This window comes from Palaemon carinicauda, chromosome 1, assembly GCF_036898095.1.
Source record: "Palaemon carinicauda isolate YSFRI2023 chromosome 1, ASM3689809v2, whole genome shotgun sequence".
Taxonomy (NCBI): Eukaryota; Metazoa; Arthropoda; class Malacostraca; order Decapoda; family Palaemonidae; genus Palaemon; species Palaemon carinicauda.
The window spans coordinates 258,695,726-258,709,604 of NC_090725.1; the positions used below are offsets into that span (position 1 = coordinate 258,695,726).

Genomic DNA, 13,879 nt, shown 5'->3' on the forward strand with positions numbered 1-13,879 from the left:
ACTCACCGTGATTAAAGATTTCTTTCCTTTGTTGATGATCACAATTTTTCTCAAGTAAGCAAATGTGAGTTGTATACTGATTTATAGGATTTCTAATGTTGTAGCACCCAGTTTATCTACAGGTGAAGAAACATAAATTTATACAGAGAAAGAGGCTAGTACCATAGAAGCAGAATTAAACGTAAAAATAAGCCTCCTGCCTAGTACAGCGGTAACGTGTTCGCCTAGTATTCGCACGGCAGCAGTTCGATCCCAGCCCGGGACCTTGCGTTTAAGCTGTTTACCAGGCAGGCCACTGCTGTGGTTGGGCACCACAGTGAGGGGTTGGGCTTGCACGGCTGACGTTCTGATAAGGATCTATTCTGATGAAAATGGAACTGAAACCAGGCTTCTTTGCCTCTTTACCTTTAAAGATTCGAGCAGCGAACGCATTAGGAAAGGGGGATTAAGTCAGAAAAAAAAGCTTCAGATCAATAAAGATAAGCTCAGAAACATGAACAATGATATATTGGAGAATTTGTATATTCTAAAACTGAAATGTAACTAAGTAAAAGATTTAAATTTTACTTGAAACATTATCGCCCATTACAGGAAATAAGAAGCTAAAAATAAATTTACATTTTAAAGTAAATCAGAACAGTTTAATAACTGGGATATTCATAATTTATGCTTTGTTACACCACATAACCTCAGGAACCGTGTATGGATGTACAGTCAAGCAGCTTTTTTTCTTATTTCTGAGACCCTGGGTAGGTTTGAAAACTTATAAAAGAATAAGAAAAACAAGAAAAACATTAGAAATTGCTTGATTATTATCGCTGTATTTCTTACATAAACTGACATCCACAATTAAAACAGTAAGAAATGGCATACTGAAAATATAACAGAAAATGGCCTACACAAGTAAAAAGAAATAGAGATGAGAATTTCACTTCGGTGTATAATCATCACCTACGATATGAAATTGGTTGATAAGAGAATCTCTATTCCTTCAATTTTACTAGCCCCTCATATTTAATGTTACGGCCATCAGATTTTGATACATTTATCTAACATGCGCGAATAGTCTATGTTCTAAAAAGAATCGTGTTCGGTATACTGATATGCATTTTGTATGATATCAGTGTACTTGACGGGAGTCCTTTCAGGAACACAGACTATTATTATTATTATCATTACTTGCTAAGCTACAACCCTAGTTGGAAAAGCAGGATGGTATAAGCCCAGGGTCCCCAACAGGGAAAATAGCTCAGTGAGGATAGGAAAAAAGGGAAAATAAAATATTTTAAGAATAGCAACAAAATTAAAATAAATATTTCCTATATAAACTATAAAAAACTTTAACAAGAAAGAGAGAAATTAGATAGAAGAGCTTGCCCGAGTGTACCCTCAAGCAAGAGTATTGAAAGTCTTTCTGGTTACGCCACCTTGATAATTACTGATTTTTAATGAAGTAACATTACAGACATGAAACCCCACAGATGAGAGCTTCGCAAGACAATTATCTAAAGATTATAAATGAGTTGATAGTAGGTTACTATCTAGATTTATCGGTTCTTTTGCCAAGTCACAGCTTGATGGGAAGCAATCTTTCTTCGGTTCAGATAAGAGATTAATTGATAACTGTATCTTCCAACTGTCAACAAACGTGATAGAACAGCTGTGCGGAAATGAACAGACTACAAAGTAATATATATATATATATATATATATATATATATATATATATATGTATTTATATATGTATGTATATATATACATATATATATATATATATATATATATATATATACTGTATATATATATATATATATATATATATATATATATATATATATATATACTGTATATATATATATATATATATATATATATATATATATATATATATATATATATATATATGAATAATAGATACCAAAGTTTAAGTGACCTACATGGATTTGTTTTCATTCTGGCCGAAGAACTAAGATTTGTGAATCCTATAGGCATATTTCAAAATCTAAATATTATGTCTAAACAAATGATAGAATTCCCTTAGCTATAGAGTTTTTAATAAGTGCATGTCATTCACTAAGTGTTCTTGTTAATTGCTAGCACCTATTTTTGTTCTGTTTATATCAGAGTGTCTAGAAACTTTGAACAAACTGCAATAAATAAAGGATAATATTATATGAAATATACACATCCCTGCTAACTCAAAACATGATCATTGATAACTTTCAAAAATTGTTTAAAGCTGAAAAGAACCCCTCAGTAGCAAAGAAGTTGGTGGCATATATTCTAATGAAGTAAAATATACACACACGGTATATTAGAAAAATTAGAGACCGAATAAATATAAAGACAAGACAAAGTACAAATGTGAAAGAGTTGAGAGCTAATTTGAAACAGAAAAAATTGTGACATTGATATGTCAACCTACTTTTCTTCTTTCATAATATGTCAGTATCTCAGAGTTTTCTTGTGTTTTGGTTCTTGTTGGGGGCAACAAGGTATTGCTGGATTTATATGTAAGCGAAAATCTCTAGGCAAAATGTTCCGGTTGGGTTTCGTAACATGTTCTGTTATCTGGATACCACAGACATTCCTCAGTATGTAAAGCTATTTCCCCATTTTCTGATTATAGTTGGCTTACATGATGGTATTCCTAATGATATCTTGTTCAACTGTGAAAAAAGGCTGAGTATCACTCTCATACCAGCTGCCTGGACCACGGTTCGAGTCCCCGGCCTGTCAGAAGCTATTGTCTTTGAGTTGGTTCCCCCTTGGAGCTCTGTTCCCGAGGTATAAGAGAGAATCCAGACATTAAGATATCAAAATATATGGCATATGTGAGTATGAAAAACACGTCTAAATGTGAAAAATTTATCACGTATATATATATATATATATATATATATATATATATATATATATATATATATATATATATATATATATATATATATATATATATATATATATATATATATATATATATATATATATATATATATATACAGTATATATATATATATATATATATATATATATATATATATGTATATATATAGATGTATATATATATATATATATATATATATATATATATATATATATATGTATATATATACATGTATATATATATATATATATATATATATATATATATATGTATGTGTGTTTATAAATGTGTGGAATTATATCACTAGAGTTGAAGAAGAAAGACTTCAAATGCTGTAAATTGAAATTTTGTGAGAATTAAATACTTAGACAAAGATTTCGGTTTTATTCGACGAATTTCCTTTTACTTTCCTGAGGAATCCACATTTATTGGCGCTTTTGCAATGTATCATCGATTATATATCAGTGCATCTCCAATCATTAGTTAGGTAAGTATAATATAATTTTCCCAGAATAGTGATTATCAATATTCATGCATTGAAAGCAAAATATGATTTTAATGATACTGACAATTTCACAATATTAATTGAATTATCTCCAGAAAAACCTATCTAAGTATGCCGTTACTCAAGGAAGATAAGATGAGAATGACATTGAACACCCTCTAGTGATTCACCCTCGCTCTGTCCCCTGTTTTCTAAAAACGTGTCAGCAGTACCATTGGTCGGGTTATAGCCTATCAGTTAGTTCATCTTCCGGATTAAAATAGGAACCCGCTTGATCTGTCATGACTAGAAAGAACCCCACAATTTACTACGATACCCCATAATTCCGAGAATATCTAAGTTCGATATGCAATTAATTTATACGTTTATTACATATTTCATTTTGCTATTTAGTCCCATTCAACTCTGGATTCGGTTTCCTTAATTAAAGTGATCCACTAGATATCTTATCGATTCAACGGCAGTTTAGAACCACAAGACATATGAACCCACTTAAAAAGTACCGATAAATCTTAGATACTGATACGCCAGGTATTTTCCTTTTAAGAAAATTCATCGATCATGAAGATAAGGCCATATACCTGAACGCTGATCTGCCTTGAGTATAGGGTTGTAATCGCTCTTCAAACTATAAGGATAACAGAGTTCTGGGGGCTCACCAAAACAAGGTGTATAAATTAATTCATATCCAGTGACGAAGATACTTTGTTAAATGGAGAATAGAATATAGAGATATACATCGAATTGAAAATCACAATTCAAGAAAAAAAAAGATCTTATCCATACATTTTGAGACGCACTGTGAAATCGTGAAGAAATAATATCAAGAAAAGAAATACGTTTCTTACACAGGTCAGATGTTATACTTCCTTTTTCCGGCGATTATAAACGACAGAAAAAGTAGCAAAGAATGGCAACTTACAAGGACAATCAGAAGGTATGGCAGTCTTATTTTTCTTTTAGATATGTAACTATGTATGATATAAACGAGAGTACACGATCGATAAGTGAAGCCGTCACAGTTGAGATAAATCGTATTGTTGTTATGACGGTTCATTTGTATAAATATGCAGATAAATACCCATCAGATGCTTGATAACAGACAGACAGAGAAGAGGCAGAATGGGGAATACAATATTAATTTTCTAGTTTTGCTTTTTATGTTATAGAGGATTAAAAACGCCTAATCAATCTTCTGGCTAAAAACAACATGTCAGCTGATGGGCAGGATGTTAAAGGCAATATGTGATCCAGTCTCCCTAAGCAATTTAGTGATATTAACTGTTTCATGCATTATCAGACAACTTAGATGCTTGGGTTCTGTACCGAACATTTTTCCCATCTTGAGAATACATTACCTTCCTCCAGAATGCTGCAGTGCACACTGTCTATTGTTCATCTAATTTATTTATCACATTTAACGGTTCCGGGTTAGTATGTGGCCTACCTTTTTTATTCTGGTTTAATATGTGGCCTACCTGGCTTGTTATGTTATGTTAGGTAAGGTAAGGTAAGGTAAGGTTAGGTTAGGTTAGGTTAGGTTAGGCCGCATACTAAAACAGCTAGAATTTCGTAGGCCATATTCTAAAGGTAGGCACCCATTTAACTGTCATACTGACATAGGCTGTCTGTAAGCCTACCCAATGCTGTAGTTGCAAAAAAAAAAAAAAAAAAAAAATAGAGGTGTGTGAGACATGGATGGGTCAACAAAATTGATTTGGTGGCAGCTAAGTCCAAATACAGTATTACAAAAAGAAAAAAATATATAAACGAAAACTTAAAGATTTAATACCAGAACCATGGATTATATTAAGTCCCTTTGAAATTCAGTTTGCTCCTGCAAGCTTTAATACCTGCAGTTGGATATAGAATATTGTGAAAAATATACCTAACCTGAATACCCAAACTTGTATATGCAAGGGCATGAAAGAACCTTAAGAATTGCTATTTTTATGATTAAGTATTTATGTAACAATTGTGATAATCTTAAAGACCTTATCTAATGATTCCAAAAACTATAGTGATAATAATTATCGCCCAATATGGCTCTGAAAAGTAAATACAATAAATGGGATTTCAAAACACTATTTTCACAGCATGTGTTTCTGAGTAATGAGACTATTCCATTCCATGTTTAAGTAGTATATGGCTCAGCATTACACATGCAAATATCGATATTTCTTAGAAAATGTAAGTGTGATTCTTATATAAGTGTCAAAATAATTTTAATAATCTAAAAACACTCAATGAGACATTACAAAACTTGTTTAACCTGGTCTATCAGAGTGCTTATAGGAATGTTATAATATATTTGTTTCAATGCAGTTCAATGATAGGTATTCATTATTGGGACCAAACCTCTAATCTCAGTAAATATTACCAAAGCTTTGTAGAAATAGTTCCTTTATGTATGCAAAATATTTACTTTTTTTTTTTTATTTGCGCTACTGAATATCTTAAAAATCAATTGTCACACTTCACTTAATTCTTCTAAATTTAAATATTGACCACCATTGGAACCAGAGCCCCAAGACTTATTTTATCAGAAATGTACTTTTCACATACAATTAACATAGCTGAATTAAACCTATCATCACACTTACGTGATCTGTGAAAGATTTTAATAACTTGACAGTTTAATGAAGCTCCTCTCATCTTTAGAGGTTGTAACTGGGTCAGTCAAAAGTAGACTGAAAGTTTGAACACTAAGGGAGATATATGGTTGTCCTTGCTGGCGACAAAATGGCAAACTAAAGCTTCAGAACTGGGAGAAACAACACAAGTAGCACCCAGAAACATGTCAAGCTCTGCATGCAAGGTATAAGAATTGGGCTGTTGTTAGATAGAACACGCTACAAGTTGTAATGACAATTTCAAAATCCAATTTCACATTTAAATTAGACAGAATTTCTCAAGGAAAAAAAATTGTAGGAGAGATCATTTGCAGTAATGATTTGAAGTACACCTCTTTAGGTACAGTACAGCTGTACAGAACTGAGTTAACCCAAGGAAATGCAGAGGAAAGTATTTTACATTGGAAATGAAATGAGAGAAATCTACTTGACACTACCAGAGTTATTCGTGGGTTACGAGTGAAAAGTGTAATTAAGAACTTTGGTCTTTCTGTAACAATAATGTCAATTACGACCACCTGATAGGAAAAGGAATATATCTGAAAAGGTTGTCTGTAATCGAGGTTTCCCCTCCCGGACCATCGAATTATCATTCTAAGGAGACACTAGTCAGTACAGTGTACATAGTTTCTTCATTGATTTACTTTTGTCCAGTCATTTTCTTGCAGGGAAAGATAGCTGTGCATTTATGTAATACATATTACATTTAATTTTATTTTAAAAAGAAAGCTCTTACAAGCTACTCAGAAACTAAGATCTTGTGCTAACAGCGTTAGGCTAATGCAACAAATAAATGTGATAAAGGAAAATACATTGCCAGTTTTCAATATCCAACTCACTTTGTTTACACAACGGGACATGTCTGCTAATTCGAGAGACACAAATTACCCCCAGGATAAAAGATGTTTCTCCTGGTATACGAGAAATTCAACTTTAGGATCCTAAACTCAAGGTTTTTCAAACAGATATTAATTTCTTGGTTTACATAACGATGCTGACTTTTTACACATGCAAATATGTGTATATACACATACATACCAATCGTAACAGTAGGAGTAGTAAAGGAAGTATTAAAAGGCATGAAAAGAGGCAAAGTAGCAAGAGATGATGGCCCAAACAGTGATTTAATAATAGGTGGAGGAAATTTTCATAGTACTGTAGTAAAACAGGCTGAATTTTACACCAAATGCATACAAGAATGCTCTATACATACAGCTTGGAAAATTTTTATCATTATACTACTGTAATTTACAAAAAGGGAGGTACAAAAGACCTGAAAATTATCACCCAATAAGTTTACTCTCAGTGATACATAATATATTTACAAAGATCGTATTAGACTGAATAACAAGACAGTTAGACTTTAATCAACTAAGAGAACAGGCAGGTTTTAGAAGTGGTCATTCAACAACTGACCATAACCGTCAAAGAGGAAGATAAAGAAAAAAGATAAGGAAAAGGTAACCTTTTGATAAGCCCACAGGCTTCCTAGGCCTCTCCATCAAGTAAAGCCAACAAACTATTTGAAAAAGAAAATTGTGATTGACAGTACCTTTAAGCAGGGAAATCTAATCTAAGAAAGGGGAAGGCCATCGCAGAGAGGCTATGGCATTATCCAAGACTAGTGAACGTTGATTAGATTTCGTCTTTCACTCGAAAAATATTTTCATTGTGGCTTGTTAGAAATTAACGTATTACCAGGTGGATTATGTTAAAGGGAAATTAACACTTTAATACAATTTCTTATTTCTGATGTTGATATTAGTCTCTGGCACGTCGTTTAGTGAATTCTTCATGCATGTTGCAAAAGAATTTTCATAATTCTGACCATCCTTTGCATATAGATCTTCCCAGATTGTAATATTATGTACGTGGTACTAGGTATGCAGTTAATACTAACAGCCTTACCCTCTCCATCATAAGGCTGAACACCACACGGTATTCTAGGAGCTTTATTCCAGCTGTGACCAGGTTGTGGAATGATCTTCCTAATTAGGCAGTTGAATCGATGGGACTTTAGAAATTCAAAATTGTAACGACTCTTTTCTTCTTTAATGTTGAGTCTGATTTCAAGATATTTCATATTTCTTATTCGTTACTTTTCATATGCAGGTTATTTTTCTCATTATTGCCTTTCCTTACTGGGCTGTTTTCCCTGCTGGAGTCCTTGGGCTAGTAGCATCCTCTTTTTTTTTTAACTAGGGTCGTAGCTTGGATGATAATAATAATAATAATAATAATAATAATAATAATAGTAATAGTAACCTCAATTATTTAGAAGCATGATCGGTTTTACATCTATCTCTCTTAGCTTCGATGAACACGCATTGTTGCAGAAGTATGCAAATGCTTGGCAAAATTGTATTAATGATTATGATAAAGTATTTTGGCCATCGATGCTTTTATTCTTCAACTTTTTACGCATACAAGATACTACTGCTAGAGAGTTACTGTAGGGGGTCCTTTGACTGGCCAGACAGTACTTCATTGGACCCTTCTCTCTGGTTACGGTTCTTTCCCTTTGCCTACACAGTCACCGAATAGTCTGGCCTATTCTTTACAGATTCTCCTCTGTCCTCATACACCTGACAACACTGAGATTACCAAACAATTCTTCTTCACCCAAGGGGTTAACTACGGCAATGTAATTGTTCAGTGGCTACTTACCTCTTGGTAAGGGCAGAAGAGACTCTTTAGCTATGGTAAGCACTTCTTCTAGGAGAAGGACACTCCAAAATCAAACCATTGTTCTCTAGTCTTGGGTAGTGCTATAGCCTCTGTACCATGGTCTTCCACTGTCTTAGGTTAGAGTTCTCTTGCTTGAGGGTACACTTGGGCACACTGTTCTATCAAGTTTCTCTTCCTCTTGTATTGTTGAAGTTTTTATTGTTTATATAGGAAATATTTATTTTAATGTTACTATTCTTAAAATATTTTGTTTTTCCATGTTTCCTTTCCTCACTGGGCTATTTTTCCTGTTGGGGCCACTGGGCTTAGAGCATCCTGCTTTTTCAACTAGGGTTGTAGCTTAGCATTTAATAATAATAATGATAATAATAATAATAATAATAACAACACACATTATATATATATATATATATATATATATATATATATATATATATATATATATATATATATACACACATATATACATTATGTATATATATTTACATATATATACAGTGTATATATATATATATATATATATATATATATATATGTATATATATATACACACATATATATACATTATGTATATATATTTACATATATATACAGTGTATATGTATATATATATATATATATATATATATATATATATATATACATATATATATAATGAGTTATTCCCTATAAGGTAGACACTATAGAGTATATCCGCTGGTGCATAAAGTGCAAGTGTACTATGTCCTAATACATTCCTTAACTTCTGTCTGATTGATCCGCTTCTACTGGATGGCTATTTTTATTTACAGGATAATAAAAAGTGACATCTTTATTCAATTGTTCGTCCCAACTCCCAACGGCTGAAAGAATTAAGTACATTTTGAAAGTTACGTGAGAATTGTAATACTCAGTATTATTATTATTATTATTATTATTATTATTATTATTATTATTATTATTATTATTCAACTAATCGCCCTAACGACTGAAAGGCTTAAGTAACTTTTGAGACTAACGTGAAAATTGTAATGCTCAATGTTATTATTATTATTATTATTATTATTATTATTATTATTATTATTATTATTATTATTATTATTATTATTATTATTGAACTTTGGTTTAAACCGAACTTAGTCCGATGAATACCACAAATTTAACTAATATCTTGATCAATAAGGTGATGCTATTAGTGAGTTAGTCATCATAAGAGGGACTAGGCACCAAGTCACGCGAATGTACTACAGTATAGTAATATCTATGACTGAGTCACTGTTGCTGTGGCAAATTGTTTTGCGAGAGACTGATTAACTTCAGGACAATCCTTGTTACCACGTATTCTCTGTTACCGGTTATAGTCCTTCGTGTGCAGGGAGCCTGAAATGGTTGAAACATATGGTGGAACAAACCCTGTATGGGTCTATCATCATAGTGCAATATGAAATGGCATTAATATATGCAATTTACGAATCCAATGCCATGTCTGAAATTAATCAATAGTAATATTAGCAATACAATTGTACATGATAGTTACAATAAGTCAGATATTTTAACGTATATAATAATAATAATAATAATAATAATAATAATAATAATAATAATAATAATAATAATAATGTGGATGTTGATGATATACTAACGCATGGGATCAATCATGGAATTGCAGAAGTCAAATTTACGAGAGAAATCAAAATTCCAATTGTTTTAATATAAGATGGGATTGCAGTAATAATAGCTATTGTTGGAATGATTACATTTAACAATTACTTGTGTAGTGTATTCTGCAATGAAAAGCAAGTAATTATTCATAATTGGCTTGTGGCCTTAACTCAAGGCAAATCCCTTATCATACGTTTATATGACACAGTAAAATTCTATTTTGGCATTGCTAAGGTTTTAAACCTTTTAGATATGTCATTAATAATACCCACCTCCAACCCTACCCCCACCCCCATTCCATATGTAAGTGTATTACTTGGTCTTATCTTACCTACACTCCTGCAATTTCGGCCAATTCATGATATGCTGATGAAGTTGCTTATGTTACCTACCTTGAATCCCATAAAATCTTCCCTGTGTAGATTTACCATAACCTCATCCTAGCGGTCACTATCTCTCTAGACCTTAATCTTTCCTTTCCAAATGTATATGGTATTTGTTTGGCAACCTTGTCATAAATCTGTTTTGATTTGATTGATTCCCGGTCCATCTGTCTCTCTGTGTCACTTTACATCATTTTGCTTGTTGATTTGATCTGTGTTATTGATAAGTCAAGGTTGCTGCCAATTGTGTCATTTAGAGCAGCTTCTTTAGCGAACATATCTAGTCTGTTATTACCACGTATTCCTACAGGAGAGGTTACACACAAGAACTTAATCTATATGCCACTGAATGTCAGTGTTCTTATATTCATTTTAACTTTATTGACCCATTTTTCACGCTACCATTGCTATTTTGATTGAGAACTATAAAATAAAACACTATCAGTAATTATTGTGGAAGTATTAGTCCTTCTACTTAGATGGAGAAAGCTGACCAGAAACATCTACCCAACATAAAAGTGGGAAAAGGTGCAGACAAAGAAGAAGAAGAAGATTAGTCCTTCTTCTTATCCATATTAAAGTGGACAATATGGCCACTATACTCAATTTTTCCTAACGAAGCGCATTTGCACTGGCTGGCAACGGTGCCCTTTTAGCTCGGAAAAGTTTCCTGATATCTGATTGGTTAGAATTATCTTGTCCAATCAATCAGCGATCAGGAAACTTTTCCGAGCTAAAAGGGCACCCATGCGAGTCGGTGCAAATCTGCCTCACTAAAAAGAATTGACTATAGTTCAGGCTGTATGAATGAAACCATGATCCAGTAAGTTGACCATCACATCATCTTCTAACTGAAAGCTTCATCCTTTTTATAAGAAATAAACCATCACCTGCACGTCCTATGTCTGTATAATCGGTTGGTATAACCTCCTTCCCCTGTATTTTCCTCTATAGCTTCTGGATGAATTGGTTTCAATTCATAAGTCGACATGTTAGATTTTGTACAGTAAGCACTCCCGGGATTAAGTGACTATCCTAGTGTTATTCTTAGAGGGCCAAGTCATCGATATCATAATGCTGATTGCCTTTTGCTGTTAGTGCAGTCAAAGTATTCCCTGCAATTAGCTCTGTTCCAAAGCATTGGGTAGTTCTGTGTTTGTATGTAAACCGTTAATATATATATATATATATATATATATATATATATATATATATATATATATATATATATATATATATATATATATATGAATAATTACATGTATACACACACGCACACACACATATATAAAATATATATATATATATACTGTATATATACATATATATATATATATATATATATATATATATACATATTTACATGTATATATGTATGTATGTATGTATGTATGTATATATATATATATGTATATATATATATATATATATATATATATATGTATATGTATATATATACATATATATATATATATATATATATATATATATATATATATATATATATATATATATATATATGTACATTGATATGCAGGATCAGAGTACTCAATGGCAAAAGATAAATATTAAAACAATGAATATCCTAACAAAGCAAAAAAAAAAAAAAAAAAAAAAAAAAAAAAAAACGGCCTTGAGCGACTCTCGTGGAAAGACTAGTGTGTAGTTTCTAGGTACGACAGCCGGCCCAGTTGTTAAGTATCCTATGTCAGTGTAAGGACAGCCATTCGTGAGGGCGGATGTTCATACAACCTTGGGGTCGTTGTCCTTTAGTATTAAGGATCCGTGACATCGCTGTCCTCCATCATGACGAAAAAAGGCTACCGAAAATTGGATGTAGAGGTTGGTTTTTTTTATTATTACACTGCGTTGTCATTTATATTCTTCGTTTACATGCATGAGTGGTATTTTTCATTAGATAATATTTTTGTGTCTTATTTCATACGGAGAAGAAATTAGCAGTCTGCGATGCATCATAAAGTTTTTTCTTTATGAAAGTAAGCGTCAAATTCCCTAGATTATTTTTTACATCAATCAAATCCGGTTATGTTTTATTAATTCACCTCAAATTTGCCACTATTCCAATACCAGAGAGGTTTTGAGGATAGGGATTGTACGAAATGATTCCATTGAAATCATACCAGCCATCATTTCGTTATTTTATAGATTGGATTGTATCAATTTTACAATTCAAACTCAAGGACTCGGTATTTCACACTTTGTAACCTAACCAAATATAATAATAATAATAATAATAATAATATTTCGGAAATAGGCCCTCTTTTACACAAGCTTCGGTCTAAGTGGCATTTATCTTATAGTTGAGATCGCTCGGATTTTTTTTTTCTTTCATCAGTACTGCATTCCGCCAGTAACTGTGCTATGTTGGTCATCGGCAGGGGAAGAGCAACATGCACAGAAAAATTCTATAAGTTTACTACAAAATTTATTAACAGTAAACTGTCTATAAAAGAAAGTATAAATGGATATAAATGCATTCCAAAAGAGATGTACACATCCATTTTCATTGCTACCCCCAAGAAAGTAAATGCTGTAGAGTGCACTTTACACAACTTAATGAGCATACAGGTAATAACAAAAATAATATTAAGAGTAGTATTAAATAGAATAAGTAGAATAAAACCAGAAATAGCAAAAGAACCGTATGGATATAAAGAAAGGAAAAGTACCAGGAATGCAATATTCAATATGCGCATTTTAACAATGAGGAGAATAGAGATACCGAAAGATGTTTTTTTTTTGTGTGTGTGTGTGTGTGTGTGTGTATGTGTTTTATAGACTATGAAATTGCATTTGATGAGGTTAGACACTTACTTACAGAAATTTTAAAGGACATTCGGCTAATTAGCAACCTTTATTGGAGTCAGGAAGTTACAGTTAACATCGAGATTAATTTAACACCATGGATAGAAATGAAACGAGTAAGCCAAGGATGTGTAATGTCCCCAGATCTCTTCTCTATGGAGAAATCATAATGAGAAATATATCAGGATTGGAAGGAATAAGAGTTGGAGAAAAAATATAAATGATATTAGATTTGCAGATGACACTGTGATAATAGCTGACTCAGAAGAGAAACGGCAAACACTTATTGACACGGTAAGAAGCGAGAGTGAGAAAA

The 13,879-nt window shown here is 32.1% G+C and overlaps 1 protein-coding gene across 2 annotated transcripts in view; it reads left to right on the forward strand.

The window, feature by feature from the left end:
• The first annotated feature begins 3,605 nt into the window (after positions 1-3,605).
• LOC137655504 (proton-coupled amino acid transporter-like protein pathetic) overlaps positions 3,606-13,879 on the forward strand; it is a 24,401-nt gene continuing 14,127 nt past the window's right edge. Inside the window, exon 1 of one of the 2 annotated variants that reach the window (XM_068389412.1) lies at positions 3,606-4,329. In XM_068389412.1, the coding sequence (XP_068245513.1) occupies positions 4,303-4,329 (27 nt within the window). In that variant the 5' untranslated portion in view covers positions 3,606-4,302. Of the gene's footprint in view, positions 4,330-12,433; positions 12,580-13,879 lie in introns of those variants that run through there. The other variant, XM_068389405.1, reaches the window with a different exon arrangement.